The sequence below is a fragment of the Octopus sinensis genome, linkage group LG23 (assembly GCF_006345805.1).
Source record: "Octopus sinensis linkage group LG23, ASM634580v1, whole genome shotgun sequence".
NCBI lineage: Eukaryota > Metazoa > Mollusca > Cephalopoda > Octopoda > Octopodidae > Octopus > Octopus sinensis.
Genome location: NC_043019.1, coordinates 26,717,375 through 26,736,210, shown reverse-complemented (window position 1 = coordinate 26,736,210; position 18,836 = coordinate 26,717,375). Strand labels below are relative to the sequence as shown.

At 39.3% G+C, this 18,836-nt stretch overlaps 1 protein-coding gene and 1 non-coding gene across 6 annotated transcripts in view; one reads left to right on the top strand and one right to left on the bottom strand.

Annotated features, from left to right (window-relative positions):
• LOC115223605 (protein phosphatase 1 regulatory subunit 42-like) overlaps positions 1–15,927 on the bottom strand; it is a 47,501-nt gene extending 31,574 nt beyond the window's left edge. For 3 of the 5 annotated variants that reach the window (XR_005003534.1, XM_029794260.2, XM_036512470.1), the window contains exons 1-3: positions 9,122–9,246; positions 6,586–7,059; positions 3,744–3,913 (exon numbers count right to left, since the gene is read on the bottom strand). Coding sequence is in view for 4 of the 5 variants with exons in the window: in XM_029794260.2 (XP_029650120.1) it covers positions 3,744–3,913; positions 6,586–6,744 (329 nt within the window). In the remaining variant the exon portion in view is untranslated. Of the gene's footprint in view, positions 1–3,743; positions 3,914–6,585; positions 7,060–9,121; positions 9,247–15,737 lie in introns of those variants that run through there. The other 2 variants (XM_036512468.1, XM_036512469.1) reach the window with 2 other exon arrangements.
• Trnaq-uug lies at positions 10,316–10,387 on the top strand. Its single transcript has one exon. It is a non-coding gene; the product is annotated as a tRNA-Gln (tRNA).
• Positions 15,928–18,836: the final 2,909 nt, after the last annotated feature.

Here is an 18,836-nt window from a genome sequence, read left to right as displayed (position 1 = left end):
CACGAGAGCCGCTGCCTGGTACTGCATCAGGGCATTTATTATTATTATTATTATTATTATTATTATTATTATTATTAATAGGGCGGCGAGCTGGCAGAATCGTTAGCACGCCGGATGAAATGCTTAGCAGTATTTCGTCGGCCGTTACGTTCTGAGTTCAAATTCCGCCGAGGTCGACTTTGCCTTTCATCCTTTCAACACCGATAAATTAAGTACCAGTTGCATTACTGGGGGTGATCTAATCGACTGGACCCCTCCCCCAAAATTTCTGTCCTTGTACCTAGAGTAGAAAAGATTATTATTGCTTCGACAAGGGCAGCAAGCTGGCAGAACCGTTAGCACATTGGAAGAAATGCTTAGTGGTATTTCACCCATTGCTACATTCTGAGTTCAAATTCTGCCAGGGTTGACTTTGTCTTTCATCTTTTCAGGGTTGATAAATTAAGTACCAGTTGAATACTGGGGTTGATGTAATCGACTCATCCCCACCTCCCCCAAGCTGCTCTGTGGCAAAAATTTGGAATAATAATTATTATTTCAATTTTGCCTTTCATCCTTTCAGGGTCAGTAAAATAAGTACCAGTTGTGTACTGGGGTCAATGTAATCAACTTGCCCTCTCCTCCAAAATCTTAGGCCTTGTGTCTACAGTAGAAAATATTATTATCATTATTATTATTATTATTATTATTATTATTATTACTATTAGTTATTAGTTAGTGAGAGAGCAGTGCATGGAGTCAAAGTGACACTGGGGTATAAATATATGAAGCCCAGTATACCCATCATGACTACCCATCTGATAAGGGTACATCAGACACATGCATCACAACCATGTGTGCGCGACATGGTGATCTCATATCAAGATAAACAGCGCATGACCTTGTAGGTGAGAATCCAGTTAAAATCTTCTTCAGGTCGAGTAGCCCATCCCACTCAAAAGGACCTTGAATAAGGGTTGTTTAAGGATGTTGAACAAAACACCCATGTTTCCAGTGATGAATTATCCAAACCCCAAAGAATTCCTCTCAACACATGGCTATGATGTTCCCCCACTACTTCCGCTCGTGATCAGAGATGCACATATCGTCAGCCACTAAGGGACATGCTCAACTGGTTAAGGTTAAACAACTGACAAGCAAATCTGTGGTATTGAGCAGAATATTTGCTGTAGCCCATCTTTTATACCAAGAAAAAACAATGTACATGATAACGCTTCCAATCAGTTAAGATCAGAAGCCACGAGAGCCACTGCCCGGTATTGCATCAGGGCATTTATCATTATTATTATTATTATTATTATTATATTATTATTATGAAAGCACAGTGAACTGGCGGAGTTGTTTGTATATCAGACAAAATGCTTAGAGGCATTTCTTATATTCTTTGTTGGTAGGGGTAGTAGGGGGTAGTGGTGTTGGCAGTAGTGGTGGTGGAGATGGAGGTGGGGGTAGTGGCTGTGGTGATGATGATGGCAGTCTTGGTATGGGTGGTGGTGGTGGTGGTGGTTAAAGTAGTGCTGATAATCATGGTAACAGTGGTGGAGGCTGCAGCAGCAGCAGCAGAAGTAGTAGTATAGTAGTAGTAGTAGTAGTAGTAGTAGTAGTAGTAGTAGTAGTAGTGAATGTGATGATGGGTAGGTAGGTTAGGGCCAGATGCAGGTGGGTGGGTAATGTAATTAGTGGCAGTGGTAGTGTTGGTAACAGTGGTAGTAGCGGTGGAGGTGGTGGAGTGGTTGCAGTGGTGGTGGCGGTGATAGTGGTGATGGCAATAACAGTTTCAATTTAATGTGTCTCAGCAGGAACTGGAAAGGTTAACGGTCTAACTGGAACCATCACCATCATCATCATCATCATCATCTTCATCTTTGTCATCATCATCATCGTCATCATCATGATCATCACCATCATTGCCATCATTATCATCATCATCGTCATCATCACCATCACCATCATCATCATGAGCATCGCCATCTTTGTCATCATCATCATCATCTTCATCTTTGTGTCATCATCATCATCGTCATCATCATGATCATCACCATCATTGCCATCATTATCATCATCATCGTCATCATTAACATCATCATCATCATCACCATCGTCGTCATCATCATCATCAACATCATTATAATCGAAATTACCATCATCATAATCATCATCATCAGCATCATCATCGTCATCGTCATCAACATGGCAAACATACTTGTTTTCAACATCCACCCCATTATCAACATTCTGGTTATCGTTTTTTTCCTACCTAGGCACAAAGTCAAGGCCAATAATGTTTACGGAAAGCTACAGTCAATTCGACTGACTCCAGTATATAACCGGTATTCTAAAATAATTACACGGGAAGGAAAAGGAAAGGCAAAATAGGCCTCAACACGATTCAAACTGACAGCGTGAAATATAATGAGGCAGTTTCTCTCAATATTCAACTGATTCTGTCATCCACTACCTTCATAATGATGATGACAATGATGATGATGATGATGATAGTAGTAGTAGTAGTAGTAGTAGTAGTAGTAGTGGCGGCGGTGGTGGTGGTGGTGGTAGTAGTAGTAGTAGTAGTAGTAGTAGCAGCAGTAGCAGTAGCAGCAGCAGTAGCAGCAGCAATAGTAGTAGCAGCAGTAGTAGTAGTAGCAGCAACAGCAGCAGCAGCAGCAACAGTAGTAGTAGTAGTAGTAGTAGTAGTAGTAGTAGTAGTAGTAGTAGTAGTAGTAGTATAGTAGTAGAACATGCCCTGCTGCAGTACCAGGCAGTGGCTCTCGTGGCTTCTCATCTTAACTGATTGAAAGTGTTATCATGTACATTGTTTTGTCTTGGTATAAAAGATGGGCTACAGCAAATATTCTGCTCAATACCAAAGATTTGCTTGTCAGTTGTTTGACCTTAACCAGTTGAGCATGTCCCTTAGTGGCTGACAATATGTGCATCTCAGATCATGATCAGAAGTAGTGGGGGAGCATCATAGCCATGTGTTGAGAGGGATTCTTTGGGGTTTGGATAATTCATCACTGGAAACATAGGTGTTTCATTCAACATTCTTAAACAACCCTTATTCAGGGACCTTTTGAGCAGGATGGGTTAGAAGAAAATTCTAACCGGACCCCACCTGCAAGGTCATGTGCTGTTTATCTTGATATGAGATCACCATGTTGTGCACCAATAGTTGTGATGCATGTGCCTAGTGTACCCTTATCAGACGGGTAGTCATGATGGGTAAACTGGGCTTCATATATTTTTACCTCAGTGTCACTTTGATGGCATGCACTGCTCTCTCACTTAATGATAATAATAATAATAATAATAATAATAATATAATAATAATAATAATGATAATGATGATGATGATGATGATGATGATCCTTTCTACTAACGGCACAAGACCTAGAATTTGTGTGGGGGAGGGGACTAGTCAATTACATCAGCTCCAGTGTTTCATTGGTACTTATTTTATTGACCCACAAAATGATGAAAGGCAAAGTCAACCTCAGTAGCATTTGAACAGAGAACTTAAAGATGGATGAAATGCCACCAGGCATTTCGTCTGTGGCACTAATGACTTCTCGATATATTTGGCAAAAATAATTGACTCAGTTTCAAGTTTTAAAAATAAGAAAACAAAATAAAACAAAAACAACATGTCAAAGAAAAGATTCACCCTTTCACCCCACCACCACCACCACCTCATGCCCAAACTGCTGCTGCAGTTAACGGCAACCCCAGGATGGTTAACTTACAGTTTTGTTAGTTGTATTAGACTGGAGAGGTCTGGAATATGCCGGATCTGATTGTCTTGGAGGTAGAGGTGTGATAGGTTCCTGTTTCTGGATAAGTCTGGGATTGCTGTTAAATGGTTGTCATACAGATACAATACTGATAATTGGGGACACACAGAAAAGTCACAGTCCTGAGAAAGAGAGAGAGAGAGAAACATAAAAGAAAATACATAAAAACAAGAGCACTTCAGGGATCGCAGACCTCTGCCAAGGCAACACCAATGTCCTCTCAATGATTAGCCAGGGATGATTTTTTAAATGAGAATAGGCACAGGAGTGGCTGTGTGGTAAGTAGCTTGCTAACGAACCACATGGTTCCGGGTTCAGTCCCACTGCGTGGCATCTTGGACAAGTGTCTTCTGCTATAGCCCCAGGCCGACCAATGCCTTGTGAGTGGATTTGGTAGACGGAAACTGAAAGAAGCCTGTCGTATATATATATATATATGTATGTGTGTGTGTTTGTGTGTCTGTGTTTGTTCCCCTAGCATTGCTTGACAACCGATGCTGGTGTGTTTACGTCCCCGTCACTTAGCGGTTTGGCAAAAGATAGAATAAGTACTGGGCTTACAAAGAATAAGTCCCGGTGTCGATTTGCTCGACTAAAGGCGGTGCTCCAGCATGGCCGCAGTCAAATGACTGAAACAAGTAAAAGAGTAAAGAGTAAGAGTATCTGAAATGAACTCGACTGCTCTCACAGATGAGAATACTAATATGAACTTGACCGCTCTCAAACATTAAGTAAAAAAAAAAAGCAGGAAAAATAATCGAGAATCCTTGTCCAGTACCAGATTGATCCCAGAATCTAATAAGTTTGTGCCAGTCATGAGGCCAAATATTGCTAAAAGTTTCATCCGAAACCATCCAGCGGTTCTTGAGATATCTTGTCCATGGACAAACAAACATGATTGAAAATAATACGTCCGCCTTAGCAAAGGCAGAGGTAATGATGATGATGATGATGATGACGATGATGATGATGATGATGATGATGATGATGATGATGATGATGGTGGTGGTGGTGGTGGTGGTGGTGGTGGTGATGATGATGATGATGATGATGGTGATGATGATGATGATGATGATGGTGATGATGATGATGATGATGATGATGATGATGATGATGATGATGGTGGTGGTGGTGATGATGATGATGACGATGATGATGGTGGTGGTGATGATGATAATGATGATGACGACAAGAGCATCAGAGAGCGCAGACCTCTGCCAAGGCAACACCAATGTCCTCTCAACGATTAGCTGGAGATGATTTTTAAAATGAGAATATCTGAAATAAACTCGACTGCTCTCACAAACGAGAATACTGAAGATGAAGCTGATTGCTCTCAGACATTAAGTAAAAAAAAAAAGCAGGAAAAATAATCCAGAATCCTTGTCCAGTACCGGATCGATCCCAAAATCTAATCATTTTGTGCCATTCACAAAGCCAAACATCCCTGAAAGTTTCATCCGAATCCATCCAGCGGTTCTTGAGATATCTTGTCCAGGGACAAACAAATACGACTAAAAACAATACCTTTGCCTTAGCAAAGGCAGAGGTAATAAACTGCTTTATAAACAAGTTGTTTATATAGCAGTGTGAAGGTACATGGCTTAGTGGTTAGAGTATTTGGCTTACAATCGCAAGGTCATGTGTTCAATTCCCAGCGACGCATTGTGTCCTTGAGCAAGACACTTTACTTCACATTGCTCCAGTCCATTCAGCTGGCAAAAATAAGTTGAACCTGTAATCCAAAGGGGCCAGCCTTGTCACATTCAGTGTCATGCTGAATCTCCCAAAGAATTACATTAAGAGTATCCATGTCTGTGAAGTACTCAGCCACTTGCATGTTAATTTCACAAGCAGGATGTTCTGTAGATTGGATCTACTGGAACCCTTGTTGTCATAACTGATGGAATGCCAGTATATAGCAGGGTATGGATATATTAAAACAAAGAGTGGAATTTATACTATTATTTTTAATTCTTTAGTTACAATTGTTTCAATACAATATGAGAAATCCATTTTGTGAACATAAATGTCTGTTTCTGTCTCTCTGCCTCACTATAATCTTTCATCATCCAACACAAGATCACCTCCTCCAATTCCTCCTCTCCTCTCAAAAGAGTTTTTTTATTATTTTGGTTTTGCAAGTACTTGGTGACCCTGTCACTGCAGGTGCCACTTAAAAAGCATCCAGTCAACACTGTGAAGTGGTTTACATTTGGAAGGGCATTCAGCTGTAAAAACCTTGCCAAAACTAACCTCGCATGTGCTTGTGCCACGTAAAAATCAACAAGTCCACTCTGCTGAGTGATTGGGATTTAGGAAGGGCATCCAGCTGTAAAAATCCTGCCAAACAGTTACAGAAATCTAGTGCATGCTTCTGCCTGGCTGGCTCTCGTCAAACTGTCCCACCAATACCAGCATGGAAGGTAGACATTAAACGATGATGATGATGACGATGATGATGATGAAGTATCAATTTCGAGACTCAATCTGAAGAAATGCATGAGTACAAAAAAAATGTATTTCTATACATCATTATATTATGAATCCATTATATTTATATCAATATTAATATTTACATTCATGAAAGGGGTTTTCTATGTTGTATTGAAACACTTGTAACTTCAGAATTAAAAAAAAATATACTATAAGCATGAGAAGAGATGAGATGAGATGAAATACCAACACTGAGCTGTCTGCAAGTTTGTGACATTATGCCTGAGTCAGAAGTCAGAGTCGGTAATTGTGTGTCAGGAGTTCAAAACATGCCAAAGTCAAAGAACGAACTACTCACAATTTCAGTCAAATTCTTGCCTTCGAGGTGCAGGTGTGACAATCGTTTCAAGTAATGGTACACAGACTCATCTCGCTTCTTCTTGGAATATTTCGAAGTTCCGCTTGTAATGAGGTTTACTTTGGGCTTTACCATTTTGGGATCAGGGGCAGCATTCATGAGTGTGTGTGTGCATGTGTGTTTGTGTGTGTCTGTATTATGTGGGTGGTACTTGGAGGATCATATATAGAGATGTAAGAGTAAGCGCGTCTCTGTATATGAGTATGTTTATATATGTGTGCGTGAGAGTGAAAGAGAGAGAGAGAGGGAGAGTAAAACTTTAGGAGCGTGTGTAAGTGTAAGCGAATGTGTACCAGTGTGTTTTTGAGAGCATATAGGGGTTTTTGGAGCAAGCAGTATGTGTTCATGTGAATGCCTATGTGTGTGTTTACATGTGTTTCTCAAACTGCTTGCAAGTATCTGTAAGACACAAAACTGGAGACACATAAAGAAGTAATTAAATACTCAAAAACAGGGGGAAAAAACAATTCAATATTTTATAATACAAAATGATATTTTGGAGGGGGCTTCCCTTTAACTATTTTGCATGGCACGTAAAAAGCACCCACTACACTCACGGAGTGGTTGGCGTTAGGAAGGGCATCCAGCTGTAGAAACATTGCCAGATAAGACTGGATCCTGGTGCAGCCTTCTGGCTTCCCAGATCCCCGGTCGAACTGTCCAACCCATGCTAGCATGGAGAACGGACGTTAAACGATGATGATGATGATGATGATGATGATTACTCACGGAGGCAAAGTGACTGAGCTTCTTTTGAGCATTAGGCCTCACAGATGCAAAGTGGCTGAGTTCCTTTTGAGTGTTAGGCCTCTGGGAGGCAAAGTGACTGAGCTCCTTTGAGTGTTAGGCCTCACAGAGGCAAAGTGGATAAGTTCCTTTCGAGCATTGGACCTCATGGAGGCAAAGTGGCTGAGTTCCTTTCGAGCATTGGGCCTCACATAGGCAAAGTGGCTGAGCTCCTTTGAGTGTTGGGCCTCATGGAGGCAAAGTGGCTGAGTTCCTTTCGAGCATTGGGCCTCACATAGGCAAAGTGGCTGAGCTCCTTTGAGTGTTGGGCCTCATGGAGGCAAAATGGCTGAGTACCTGCAGGTGTTGGGCCTCATGTAGGCAAAGTGACTGAGCTCCTTTGAGTGTTGGGCCTCATGGAGGCAAAATGGCTGAGTACCTGCAGGTGTTGGGCTTCACGGAGGCAAAGTGGCTGAGCTCCTTTGAGTGTTCGGCCTCGCAGAGGCAAAGTGATTGAGTTCCTTTTGAGCATTGGGCCTCATGGAGGCAAAGTGGCTGAGTTCCTTTCGAGCATTGGGCCTCACATAGGCAAAGTGGCTGAGCTCCTTTGAGTGTTGGGCCTCATGGAGGCAAAATGGCTGAGTTCCTTTCGAGCATTGGGCCTCATGTAGGCAAAGTGACTGAGCTCCTTTGAGTGTTGGGCCTCATGGAGGCAAAATGGCTGAGTACCTGCAGGTGTTGGGCTTCACGGAGGCAAAGTGGCTGAGCTCCTTTGAGTGTTCGGCCTCGCAGAGGCAAAGTGATTGAGTTCCTTTTGAGCATTGGGCCTCATGGAGGCAAAGTGGCTCAGTACCTGCAAGTGTTGGGCCACACGGAGGCAAAGTGGCTGAGTTCCTTTGAGTGTTGGGCCTCACAGAAACAATGACCGAGACCTTTGGCATTACATTGAGCTTGAGAAGAAGACCCATCAAGCCAAGTAAAATTGCAGTCGTGGCAGATACCGATGTCATGCAAATGGCACCCATGCCAGTGGCATGTAAAAGCACACATTCCGCTCTGTAAAGTGGTTGGCGTTAGGAAGGGCATCAAGCCATAGAAAACCATGCCAAATCAGACCGGAGTCTGATGCAGCCGTCCAGCTTATCAGATCTTCTGGATTTCATCTGCATGAACACTTTACATTACTGTTCTCTGTTACTGGATTACTATGTAGACTGTTAGCCAAGTCTGTGTAAGAGGAGCTTACTGTGACAGCCACACAGTTCTCTGAATCCGTGTCTTATAAAATAAATTTACATTTACACACACACACACACACACACACACACACACACAACCACTCACACAAGTCTAAAAATAAAGGACACATTGGACAATATATAGGATCAGGAAAAAAACAGACGGTCATGGATGGAATGCCTTTGGTGATATGGGTGTTGGTTCGGAGTCGACTTGGAGCTAATAACAGCAGTAACAACGATCGTTTTGCTAAAAATAGCAGAAAAATTCTCTCAAATTACAGTGCAACGTTTTTAGCAAAGAAGGCCCCTTTAGTAATGTGATCATGGATGGACTGTATGTAAAAGAAAGACATGATCGTCGTGGCTGGAACAAGGAAGGGCCTGGGTCTCGACCGCTACTTAGAAAGATAATCATATTTTTTACAAGGAATTTGTTTAATGGTGTTTAAGAATACTAATTAAGAGGGGTTTTTTTTATAAGTAAGAAAAATATAAAAGAAAACCCTTACAAAGAAGCGAGGCCAAGTTCGTAGTTTTTTTTCTGTTCCGGATCTTACATTGTTTACATTTCGTTGCTAGGGGAGCAGCTGACAGTTGATACAGGCGGCATCATGTTAGCTGAGGTGGGGCGCATGCGCAGTCGGTTAACTAAAACGTTCTCTCTGGTTGTAAAACTAGGAACGGTTCTAGCGAACCGAATTAATTCGCATGCCTCCCGTATGCGTAACGCGCACACACACACACGTGTACACACGCGCACACACGCACACGCACGCGCCGGCACAAACACACGCACAATCATGCGTACACACACACACACACACACGCATACGAGTGTTCATCCCTTTGGATTTTCACATCCAATTACAGTACTGTCAAGTTTGTCTTTCATTCATTCTCTGTGGAGATCGATAACCTGAGCATCAGTCACAGGTCTGAATTTATCGATCACGATCTATATCTCTTCCACACATACTTGTGTATCTATTAGTCTTGTGTCTATGTCGCCCGTCTATAATTACTCCTTTATATCGTTACTTCATTATTCAAACCCCATCGATGTCATCTTTAAATTTCATCCTTCCACACAAAATATTTGTTGTGATTAAATTAATAATGGTTTTGATTGTTTAAGAGGGATATTTTAAACCCGACACTCACCTCTAAGATATATATTTCTTTCAATTATAAACTGATAGCAGGAGATTTACAGCTGTAGCTATTGGTTTCGTAAAATAATTATAAATATATATATATATTTTGAAGTGGATAAATAAAGGACATACCTACAAGTGTGACCTCCTCCTCCACCACTACCAGCTTTATTTTTTTTTTCGTAACTTCCAGAAAAATAAATACTCTTTAATAGAAATTTTCTATATGTGCTTCAGATCGTGTTGATTCTGATTGTATCGGAATTTATTGTGGGAAAATATTTTAATAACATAATGAAATTATTGTAAAGAGTGCTCAGGTGCACCACAACGCTCAGGTGGGAAAAGGCGTTTCGGAAAATTCCCATTTGCGGTCCTCATAACTTTTAGGAAAAAATGGTATTTTAAAAAGAAATTTTCTCCAGATGCCTTTCAGATGGTGTACATAACGATTATGCCAGAACTTAATGAGAAAAATAATACTGCTCGGCACGTACATAGACACTGTGATACACATCAGTTTGTGTGCTAACCATTACACCACGTCAAGGTCTCATGGTGTAATGGTTAGCACTCTGGACTTTGAATCCAGCGATCCGAGTTCAAATCTCGGTGAGACCTAGGAGTATTACTTTGTAGATATGTGATGTGTGTCACTATATATATGACGAACCCGCCAATTTTTTTTTTTTTTTCTTAAATAGTAAATTTTCTTAGATACTAAATTCCGATACAGTCTTAATCTACGCCATTGAAAGGTATTCGTAGAAAATACCCATTTTCCCGAAAGTTATGAGAAATCAAAACCGACGCGTGTAAATTTTTTGAAACTCCTTTCCCCATCCACGGAAATATGTTTCTCACAACAAATTCTAACAGAATTGGAATCTACATCATCTGAAGCGCATTTGTAGAAAATTTCATTAAAACATATCCACTTTCGTAAAAGCTGTGAGGAAACAAAGTCGATGGGGGGGGGGGCACATTTATGTAGGTAAGTCTAAATGTAGTTTATATGCATTCGAAGTAATATTTTCATCTACGATAATGGCCAAGTTGCAGTGCAACGAAAATTTTGACAGCAAATAATGAATATGGAAGTAAGGTGTTTTAATGGTTAAAATCTTCCAAGCTATAATCATTTAATTTCAATGTGCAGTTTCACATAAAATTACCTGCCTAACAAGTACACCTCCAAAAGCACAGAAAGTGAAAAAAAAATTAACGCTATTAAATCTAATTAAAATATATTTATAAACTTATATCTATAAGCCACAGACACCGGTGTGAGTGTGTGGTAAGAAGCTTGCCTCCCAACCACATGGTTCTGGGTTCAATTCCACTGCATGGCACCTTGGGCAAGTGTCTTCTTTTCTAGCCTCAGGCAGACAAAAAGACATGTGAGTGGATAACTTAACGTGACAGTCCCGTATTTAGCCCTAGGAAGCATCAACGCTTCCTGTCGGCGAGGCATCTCCAACTAGTAGGCCATGCTACTCCAGACTGATGACGAGCAAAGACTCAGAAACTAGTCTCTGGATGCAAGCTTAGCTGGGCGGGGGTGCTTGTCTCCCCTTTGTAAACATAAGGACACAGGGAATGTGTCAAAGCCGACAGGAAGCGTTAATGCTTCCTAGAGCTAAATAGCAGTGGTGTAATTCCCTTCATAGGACTATCACAGTAAGTGTGTATGTATATATATATATATATATATATATATATATATATATATATATATATATATATATAATATATATATATATATATATATATATATATATATACCAATTAAGGACTGAACTATATATATATATATATATATATATATATATATATATATATATATTATATATATATCATTATCATCATTTAACGTAAATTTTCAATGTTGTGCTTTTGGAGGTTTGACAGGAGTTGGCTAGGCAGAAGACTGCACCAGGCTTCACTGTCTCTTTTGGCAGGGCTTTTACGGCTGGATGCCCTTCCTAACACTAACCCTAACATCAACCACCTTACAGAGTGGACTAAGTGTTTTTTACGTGGCATCAGCTCCAGCAAGGTCTGTTTTGGTTTGTTTTTTACAACTGGATACCCTTCCAAACACCAACCACTTTACAGTGTGGCCTGGACGCACCAGCACTGGTGGGGTCACCAAGTAACTTGCAAGACAAAGATCCTTTGAGAGGAGGGACTTTGAAGGAGGTGGCCTTGTGCCAGGTGATGAGAGATTAGAGTGTGACAGAAGGAAAGGAATAGGTGGAGCTGCTGTTGAGGTGATACATGGTTACCCAGTTAGGGGGAGAGAGCAAGAGAGAGAGAGAGCAAGAGAGAGAGAGAGAGAGAGAGATAGTGGAAGAGAGCAGGAGAGAGATGGTGCTGAAGTGCCAGGGCATACCATCAAGGTACGGGGACCAGAATATAAAAACGATGGTAGACTATTGCCAAGGGTACATGTGTAGGGAGCAGGGACTTCACATGAAAGCAAAAAATGTGGAGGTGAGGTACAATAGGATAGGAATGCGTGTGTGTGTTTCTCCCCCCATCCACTGCTTGACTACCAGTGTTGGCAGTTCGGCAAAAGTGAACGATAAAATAGGTACCAGGCTTAAAAAAAGAGTAGACAGAGAACTTAGATAATGCATTATTTAATTTCTTTGTCTGAAGATTCTCTAATAGGAAATACTTTACATGTTTATCTAACATGTAAAACTTTACAATTACCATTACCAAATGGAACACGTGTAATGGTGAATAAATAATACCAAAAAATTTCTAATTTCCTGTTTTGTTATACATTTGAGTGGCTATGTGGTAAGTAGCTTGCTTACGAACTACATGGTTCTGGGTTCAGTCCCACTGCGTGGCACCTTGGGCAAGTATCTTCTACTGAGTGGATTTGGTAGACGGAAATTGAAAGAAGCCTGTCATATATATGTGTGTGTGTGTGTGTGTGTGTGTATGTGTGGGGGGGCGTGCGTACGTGTGTGTGTGCGTGCATGTGTGTGTTTGTGTGTCTGTGTTTGTCCCCCCAACATCGCTTGATAACCGATGCTGGTGTGTTTACGTCCCCGTAAGCTAGCGGTTCAGCAAAACAGACTGATAGAATAAGTACTAGGCTTACAAAGAATAAGTCCTGGGGTCGATTTGCTCGACTAAAGGCAGTGTTCCAGCATGGCCACAGTCAAATGACTGTGGTGATTATACACTAACAACATTTTGTCGATCCTCATGATCAAGACGTCCACATACAAAATGTAGAAAATATGTGGATGCGGGTGAAACGGAAGTCTGGGACATCGGACGAATTCTTTGTTTCATATCTGCAGGAGTTTCTCTTGTGTAAATTCCACTGAGAAAAAGAAGACACCTCTTCTCTTTCTAGCGGCGATCACCAGTTTTTATGTCGTATAGGAATCTGCTGCTTTCACTAGTTATCTCCCCTTAATTTTATTTACTTTTTATACAATACATAGGGAAAAAAATTTTTAAATAAAAAAACTATTATAAAAAAATGTTCTTATGTATGTATAGCGACTTTTCAATCACCCTGTATATAACTCAGCTGGACAATTTCCATTTATTTAATTCTGCAATTCATATTGAAGGGGATGCACACACACACACACACACACACACCACACACACACACACACGCACGCACGCACACACACACACACACACACACATACACACATATTAACAGGTGTTGCTAAATACTCAATATTTGTCACTGGTGGGAAATTAACAACATGCTGACATTAATAAAGGTTTATGATGTAAAAAATTGAATAATGAGATTCTTTGGTTCACACAGTTTATATGAAAATATACGTTAATACTTGTATCTATCTATATATTTGTTTATCTGTTTATCTATTTATCTGTCTGTCTATCTATCTATCTATCTATCTATCTATCTATCTATCTATCTATCTATCTATCTATCTATCTATCTATCTATCTATCATTTTTTTCCTCTTCCCCTTTTTTCTTTCCTTTTTTTTCATTTCTCTTTTCTTTTGTTCCTTTTCCTTTCTTTTCTTTCTTTTTTTTATTTTTTGTTCTTTTTTTCCCTCTTACGATCCCTTTTGATCGAAAACCTACGCCACCTTTATTTTGTTTCTTTTGTTTTTTGTTTTTTGTTTTTTTCATCCCCCAAAAGAAAAGCTCTACCTTGTAACTTGTCCCATCTATGTGCAGCCCTGTGTGGCCAATAAAGAAACTTATCTATTTCCAACCAATTTATTTAGCAATCTGTCCATATATATTATATATATATATATATATATATATATATATATATATATATATATATATATATATATATATATATATACTGTGTGTCTGGGGAGAGTCATTTTCTTTTTGTGCCTTATAATTTAACGCACTCACTGGTGAAATTTCCACTTATTCCTTATTTTTATTTTCCTAAAATTTTCGTTGCGTCTTGCAACCTTTTGCAACCTTTTCAGTAGTCAAGTCTATTGAAAAGGTTGCAAGACGCAACGAAAATTTTAGGAAAATAAAATAAGGAATAAGTGGAAATTTCACGAGTGAGTGCGTTAAATTATAAGGCACAAAAAGATAATGACTCTCCCCAGACACAACAGAATATGCTTCAACACACGAACTCACATAAAGAATCTTGCAAACCAAGATTTATATATATATATAAACTAGCAGTATCACCCGGCGTTGCTCGGGTTTGTAAGGGAAATAACTATAAAGCATTTTTAGAGAGTTATAGCCAAAAATTAGCAAAAAATGCATTAAAAATGGAAAAAAAATTATGGTAAATTTTTTTTTAAATCGTTGACTCATCGTAGACGCGCGCTAATACCCAGAAGGGCTCGATATGAATCACGACTATAAGATACCCGCTTTTGGTTAAACTGCACCGCAAAATGTGGGAGTAGTTAGGAATCTAAATCGGAGTAGACAGACACACAACCTTTCTTTTATATATAAAGACTAGCAGTATCGCCTGGCGTTGCTCGGGTTTGTAAGGGAAATAACTATATAAGCATTTTTAGAGAGTTACTTCCTTTATAGATGCCAATTCGGGCTTTCTTAGCCATTTCTGTTTTGGTGTCTTTAAGCCATGAAGTCGTTGTTCTAAAAGAACGCTGGTCTCCTTGACAACGCGTTACGACGTTGAGTTCTTTACACTCCCTTCCCTACAGCTTCATGAGGGAGGGAAGAAGGGGGAGAAGCAAACACAGGTGCAGGTGTTTGAGCGTGGACGCCAACTCCGCCGCCATCGACACACGAAAAATTATGCATTAAAATGGAATAAAAAATGATGTTAAATTATTTTTAAAATCGTAGACTCTTCGTAGACGCGCGCTAATAGCCAGACGGGCTCGATATTAATCACGACTATAAGATACCCGAATTTGGTTAAACTGCACCGCAAAATGTGGGAGGAGTTAGGAATCTAAATCGAAAGGGACAGACACTCACACAACTACAGTTTTATATATATATAGATATATCCCTCTATCAATATATTTATGTCTATCTGTCTACCTACCTACCTATCTATATAGCTATCTACCTACCTGTCTGTCTATCTATCTATCTATCTATCTATCTATCTATCTATCTATCTATCTATCTATCTAATCTATCTATCAATTCAATCCATTTGTGTGTATGTATGTATGTATGTAGTATGTATGTATGTATGTATGTATCTATCTAATCTATCTATCAATTCAATCCATTTGTGTGTATGTATGTATGTATGTATGTATGTATGTATGTATCTATCTATCTATCTATCTATCTATCTATCTATCTATCTATCTATCTATGTGTGTATGTACGTTTGTAAGTGTGTATGTATATATGAATGTGTGCATGTGTATACAAACACACACACACATACACACAAATACACAAATACACTCACCTATCATCCGTATTTACATACGTATAATATACATAAAGATGATGAAAGATGTCATACTTGCTTGGCGAGTGACTTACTGTGAGAACGTAGATCGGAACTGAAATAATTCCCTTATTGAAAATTCTTTGAAACCATTTACAAAATTCACAAAGACACAAAGACAAAAACTATTTTATTATCTCTGTCTTTTTGTATTTCTCATTGTGTTTGTTCATTATCGAGTGTCTCACTCTCAATGAATACAGTTGTTAGGGTTCATAATGAATGATATTAGTAAGAAACGAAACTGTTTGACAACGAAATGGGCTGAATTGGTAGAGCTTCGGGTGGAGATGCCGTGTGGTATTCATTTTGATTCTTCGTGTTCTGAGTTCAAATCACACTGACGTGAACTTTACCTTTCATTCTTCCATGGTCAATGAAACGAAGAGGCAGGTAAGTACGGGGGGGGGGAGTGAATGGGGTCTGCTTACTTCTCTCAAAATTGCTGGCTCTGTGCTGAGACTGGAAACATGTAAAGTGACTCTATATATATATATATAATATATATACAGACAGACAGAGGTGGGTACTGCTAATGGAAAAGTTAACTTTGTTAATCCGTTAACCAAAATGTAATAGAAGTTAACGTTAACTTTTATTGAAAAACGGCATAACTACAGTTTAATACCCCACCGACTTTGCTGCCTCATAACTTCCAGAAGAACGGATACTTTTTAACGAAATTTGCACTAAATGATTGTTTATACCCTGTATATTGAGTGTGTATAAAGATTTGATGGAAGAAATTTGTCGAGGGGTTGGGGAGAGGAGTTTCAGAAAATTCACGGGACCCAATATTTCCCCCCTCATAACTTTCTGGAAAATAGGTATTTTTTAATGAAATTTTATACAAATACCTTTCAAGTGGTGTAGATTACGATCTGTAAGCAAAAAAAATTGGAAGAGGGTGGGGGAGTGGAGTATCTGGAAAACAGAGTTTCGAATCAGACGGGCGCACATGAGATGGAATTGCTCCGTTTTTGACGGATTTTTTCCAATGTTTTACAGCAAAGTCTTCAGAATGATGGGAGGTATCTTTTCACGAAAAAAAGGAAAAAATATTAAAAAATGTTTTCACTTCCGCCATCCCCTCACCACCCCAGTCCGAAACGATTTTGGCCAATTTTTTTTCACTATGCACTTAAAACCCGTGAGATAAACATTTTTGGGTTTTAAAAAATTGTTAATAATTTCAAAGGAAAATGTGTGATTTAAGGGAGATCTGGCTGTTGGTTCTAGTACATCTCAAAACCTTCCTTCATGGTTCTTTCTCACTTACATATCTATTGATATCTTTCAATATTTTTCTCCCCATAAACAAATTTTATGGAATGAGGATGTCAAAGTAACACACGTGTAGTCCCAAGTGAAGCTGTGTTATGTGTGTAAGAAACAAAACCACTTAAAAACATCTTTTTAATCTGTCAAATGTAATGCTTATTTGTTCACGTTATTTTGAATTATTCAGGTTCAAGAGGGAGGGGTGCCCACAATATTTGCTTGTAACTTTGTAAATTGTTTACATACAGATTTGAAATTTTGTCAGTGGATGCTTTATATACCACTGGTTTATAGTTATGTAATTTTAACTGACCTTGCTGAGTAAATTTGAGTTTTATGGGCAGGTAAATTTAATTAACAGGTGTAAAAGCAATAACATTATGGATAAACACTAAAATTCTTACTTTACAACTCCAGTATACACAACCTTACTCCCCTTCTAAGGCCTATATCATGTTTTATACTATGTTTTTTATGCATAAATTTTATCAGTTAATGGTTTGCAGCCATTTACTCAACATGCAGGAATTACATTTTTCTTGCTCCCAGCTGCTCTCACCCTCTTTTCTACAATGTGAGTTGCTAAGTGTCTCATCTCTCCTCTACAGCAAGGAATCTGTTCTGGTCCCCACTTCTACATTCTGGTCCCCACTCCCTCGTCTTCTAACATAAAGATGTCTCCCTCTCTATTGTCAGGCTCCTCCCTCCTCACCACAGTCAAAAGGGATATTAATCTTGCAAGTAGCATGGTAACCTCACAAGTGTTCCAACATGGCTGCAATCAAATGACTGAAACAGCGCAGGATTGGCTGTGTGGTAAGTAGCTTGCTTACCAACCACATGGTTCCGGGTTCAGTCCCACTGCGTGGCATCTTAGGCAAGTGTCTTCTGCTATAGCCCCGGGCTGACCAATGCCTTGTGAGTGGATTGGTAGACGGAAACTGAAAGAAGCCTGTCGTATATATGTATATATATATATATATATATGTGTGTGTGTGTGTATGTGTGTCTGTGTTTGTCCATTTAGCATTGCTTGACAACCGATGCTGGTGTGTTTATGTCCCCGTAACTTAGCAGTTCGGCAAAAGAGACCGATAGAATAAGTACTGGGCTTGTCCCGGGGTCGAGTTGCTCGATTAAAGGCGGTGCTCCAACATGGCCGCAGTCAAATGACTGAAACAAGTAAAAGAGTAAACGAGTAAAGAGTATATATATATAAAGGGGTTTGTATGATTGTGTATAGAGGGATATATATTATTCAAAGAAATTCCAACTCTGTTTTTTATGTTTTATTTATATTCTTTATAATATTAATGTAGAATATAGAATACATAGTATAAATAATATATATATATATATAGTAAAATGAAATGAAATATTGATTGTCTTATTGAATAGATGAAATATTAAATATAAAATATTAAGGGACTAGTATACTTTCTTGCATTATAGCAGTCTTCAAGGTCCCAGGTTGAGATAGGAATGTTTATATATATATATATATATATTCCTTTCGAGCATTGGGCCTCACAGAGGCAATGACAAAGACCTTTTGGTATTATGTCATATTTGAGAAGGCCCATCAAGTCAAGCAAAATTGCAGTCATGGCAGATACTGGTGTCATGCAAATGGCACCTGTGCCAGTGACACGTAAAAGCACCCTCTACACTCTCAGAGCGTTTGGCATTAGAAAGGGCATCCAGCCATAGCAAACTATGTCAAATTAGACTGGAGTTTAGTGCAGCTTTCCAGCATACCAACCCCATCAAACAGTCCAACCCATGCCAGCATGGACAACAGACGTTAGATGATGATTATGATGATAAGTATAC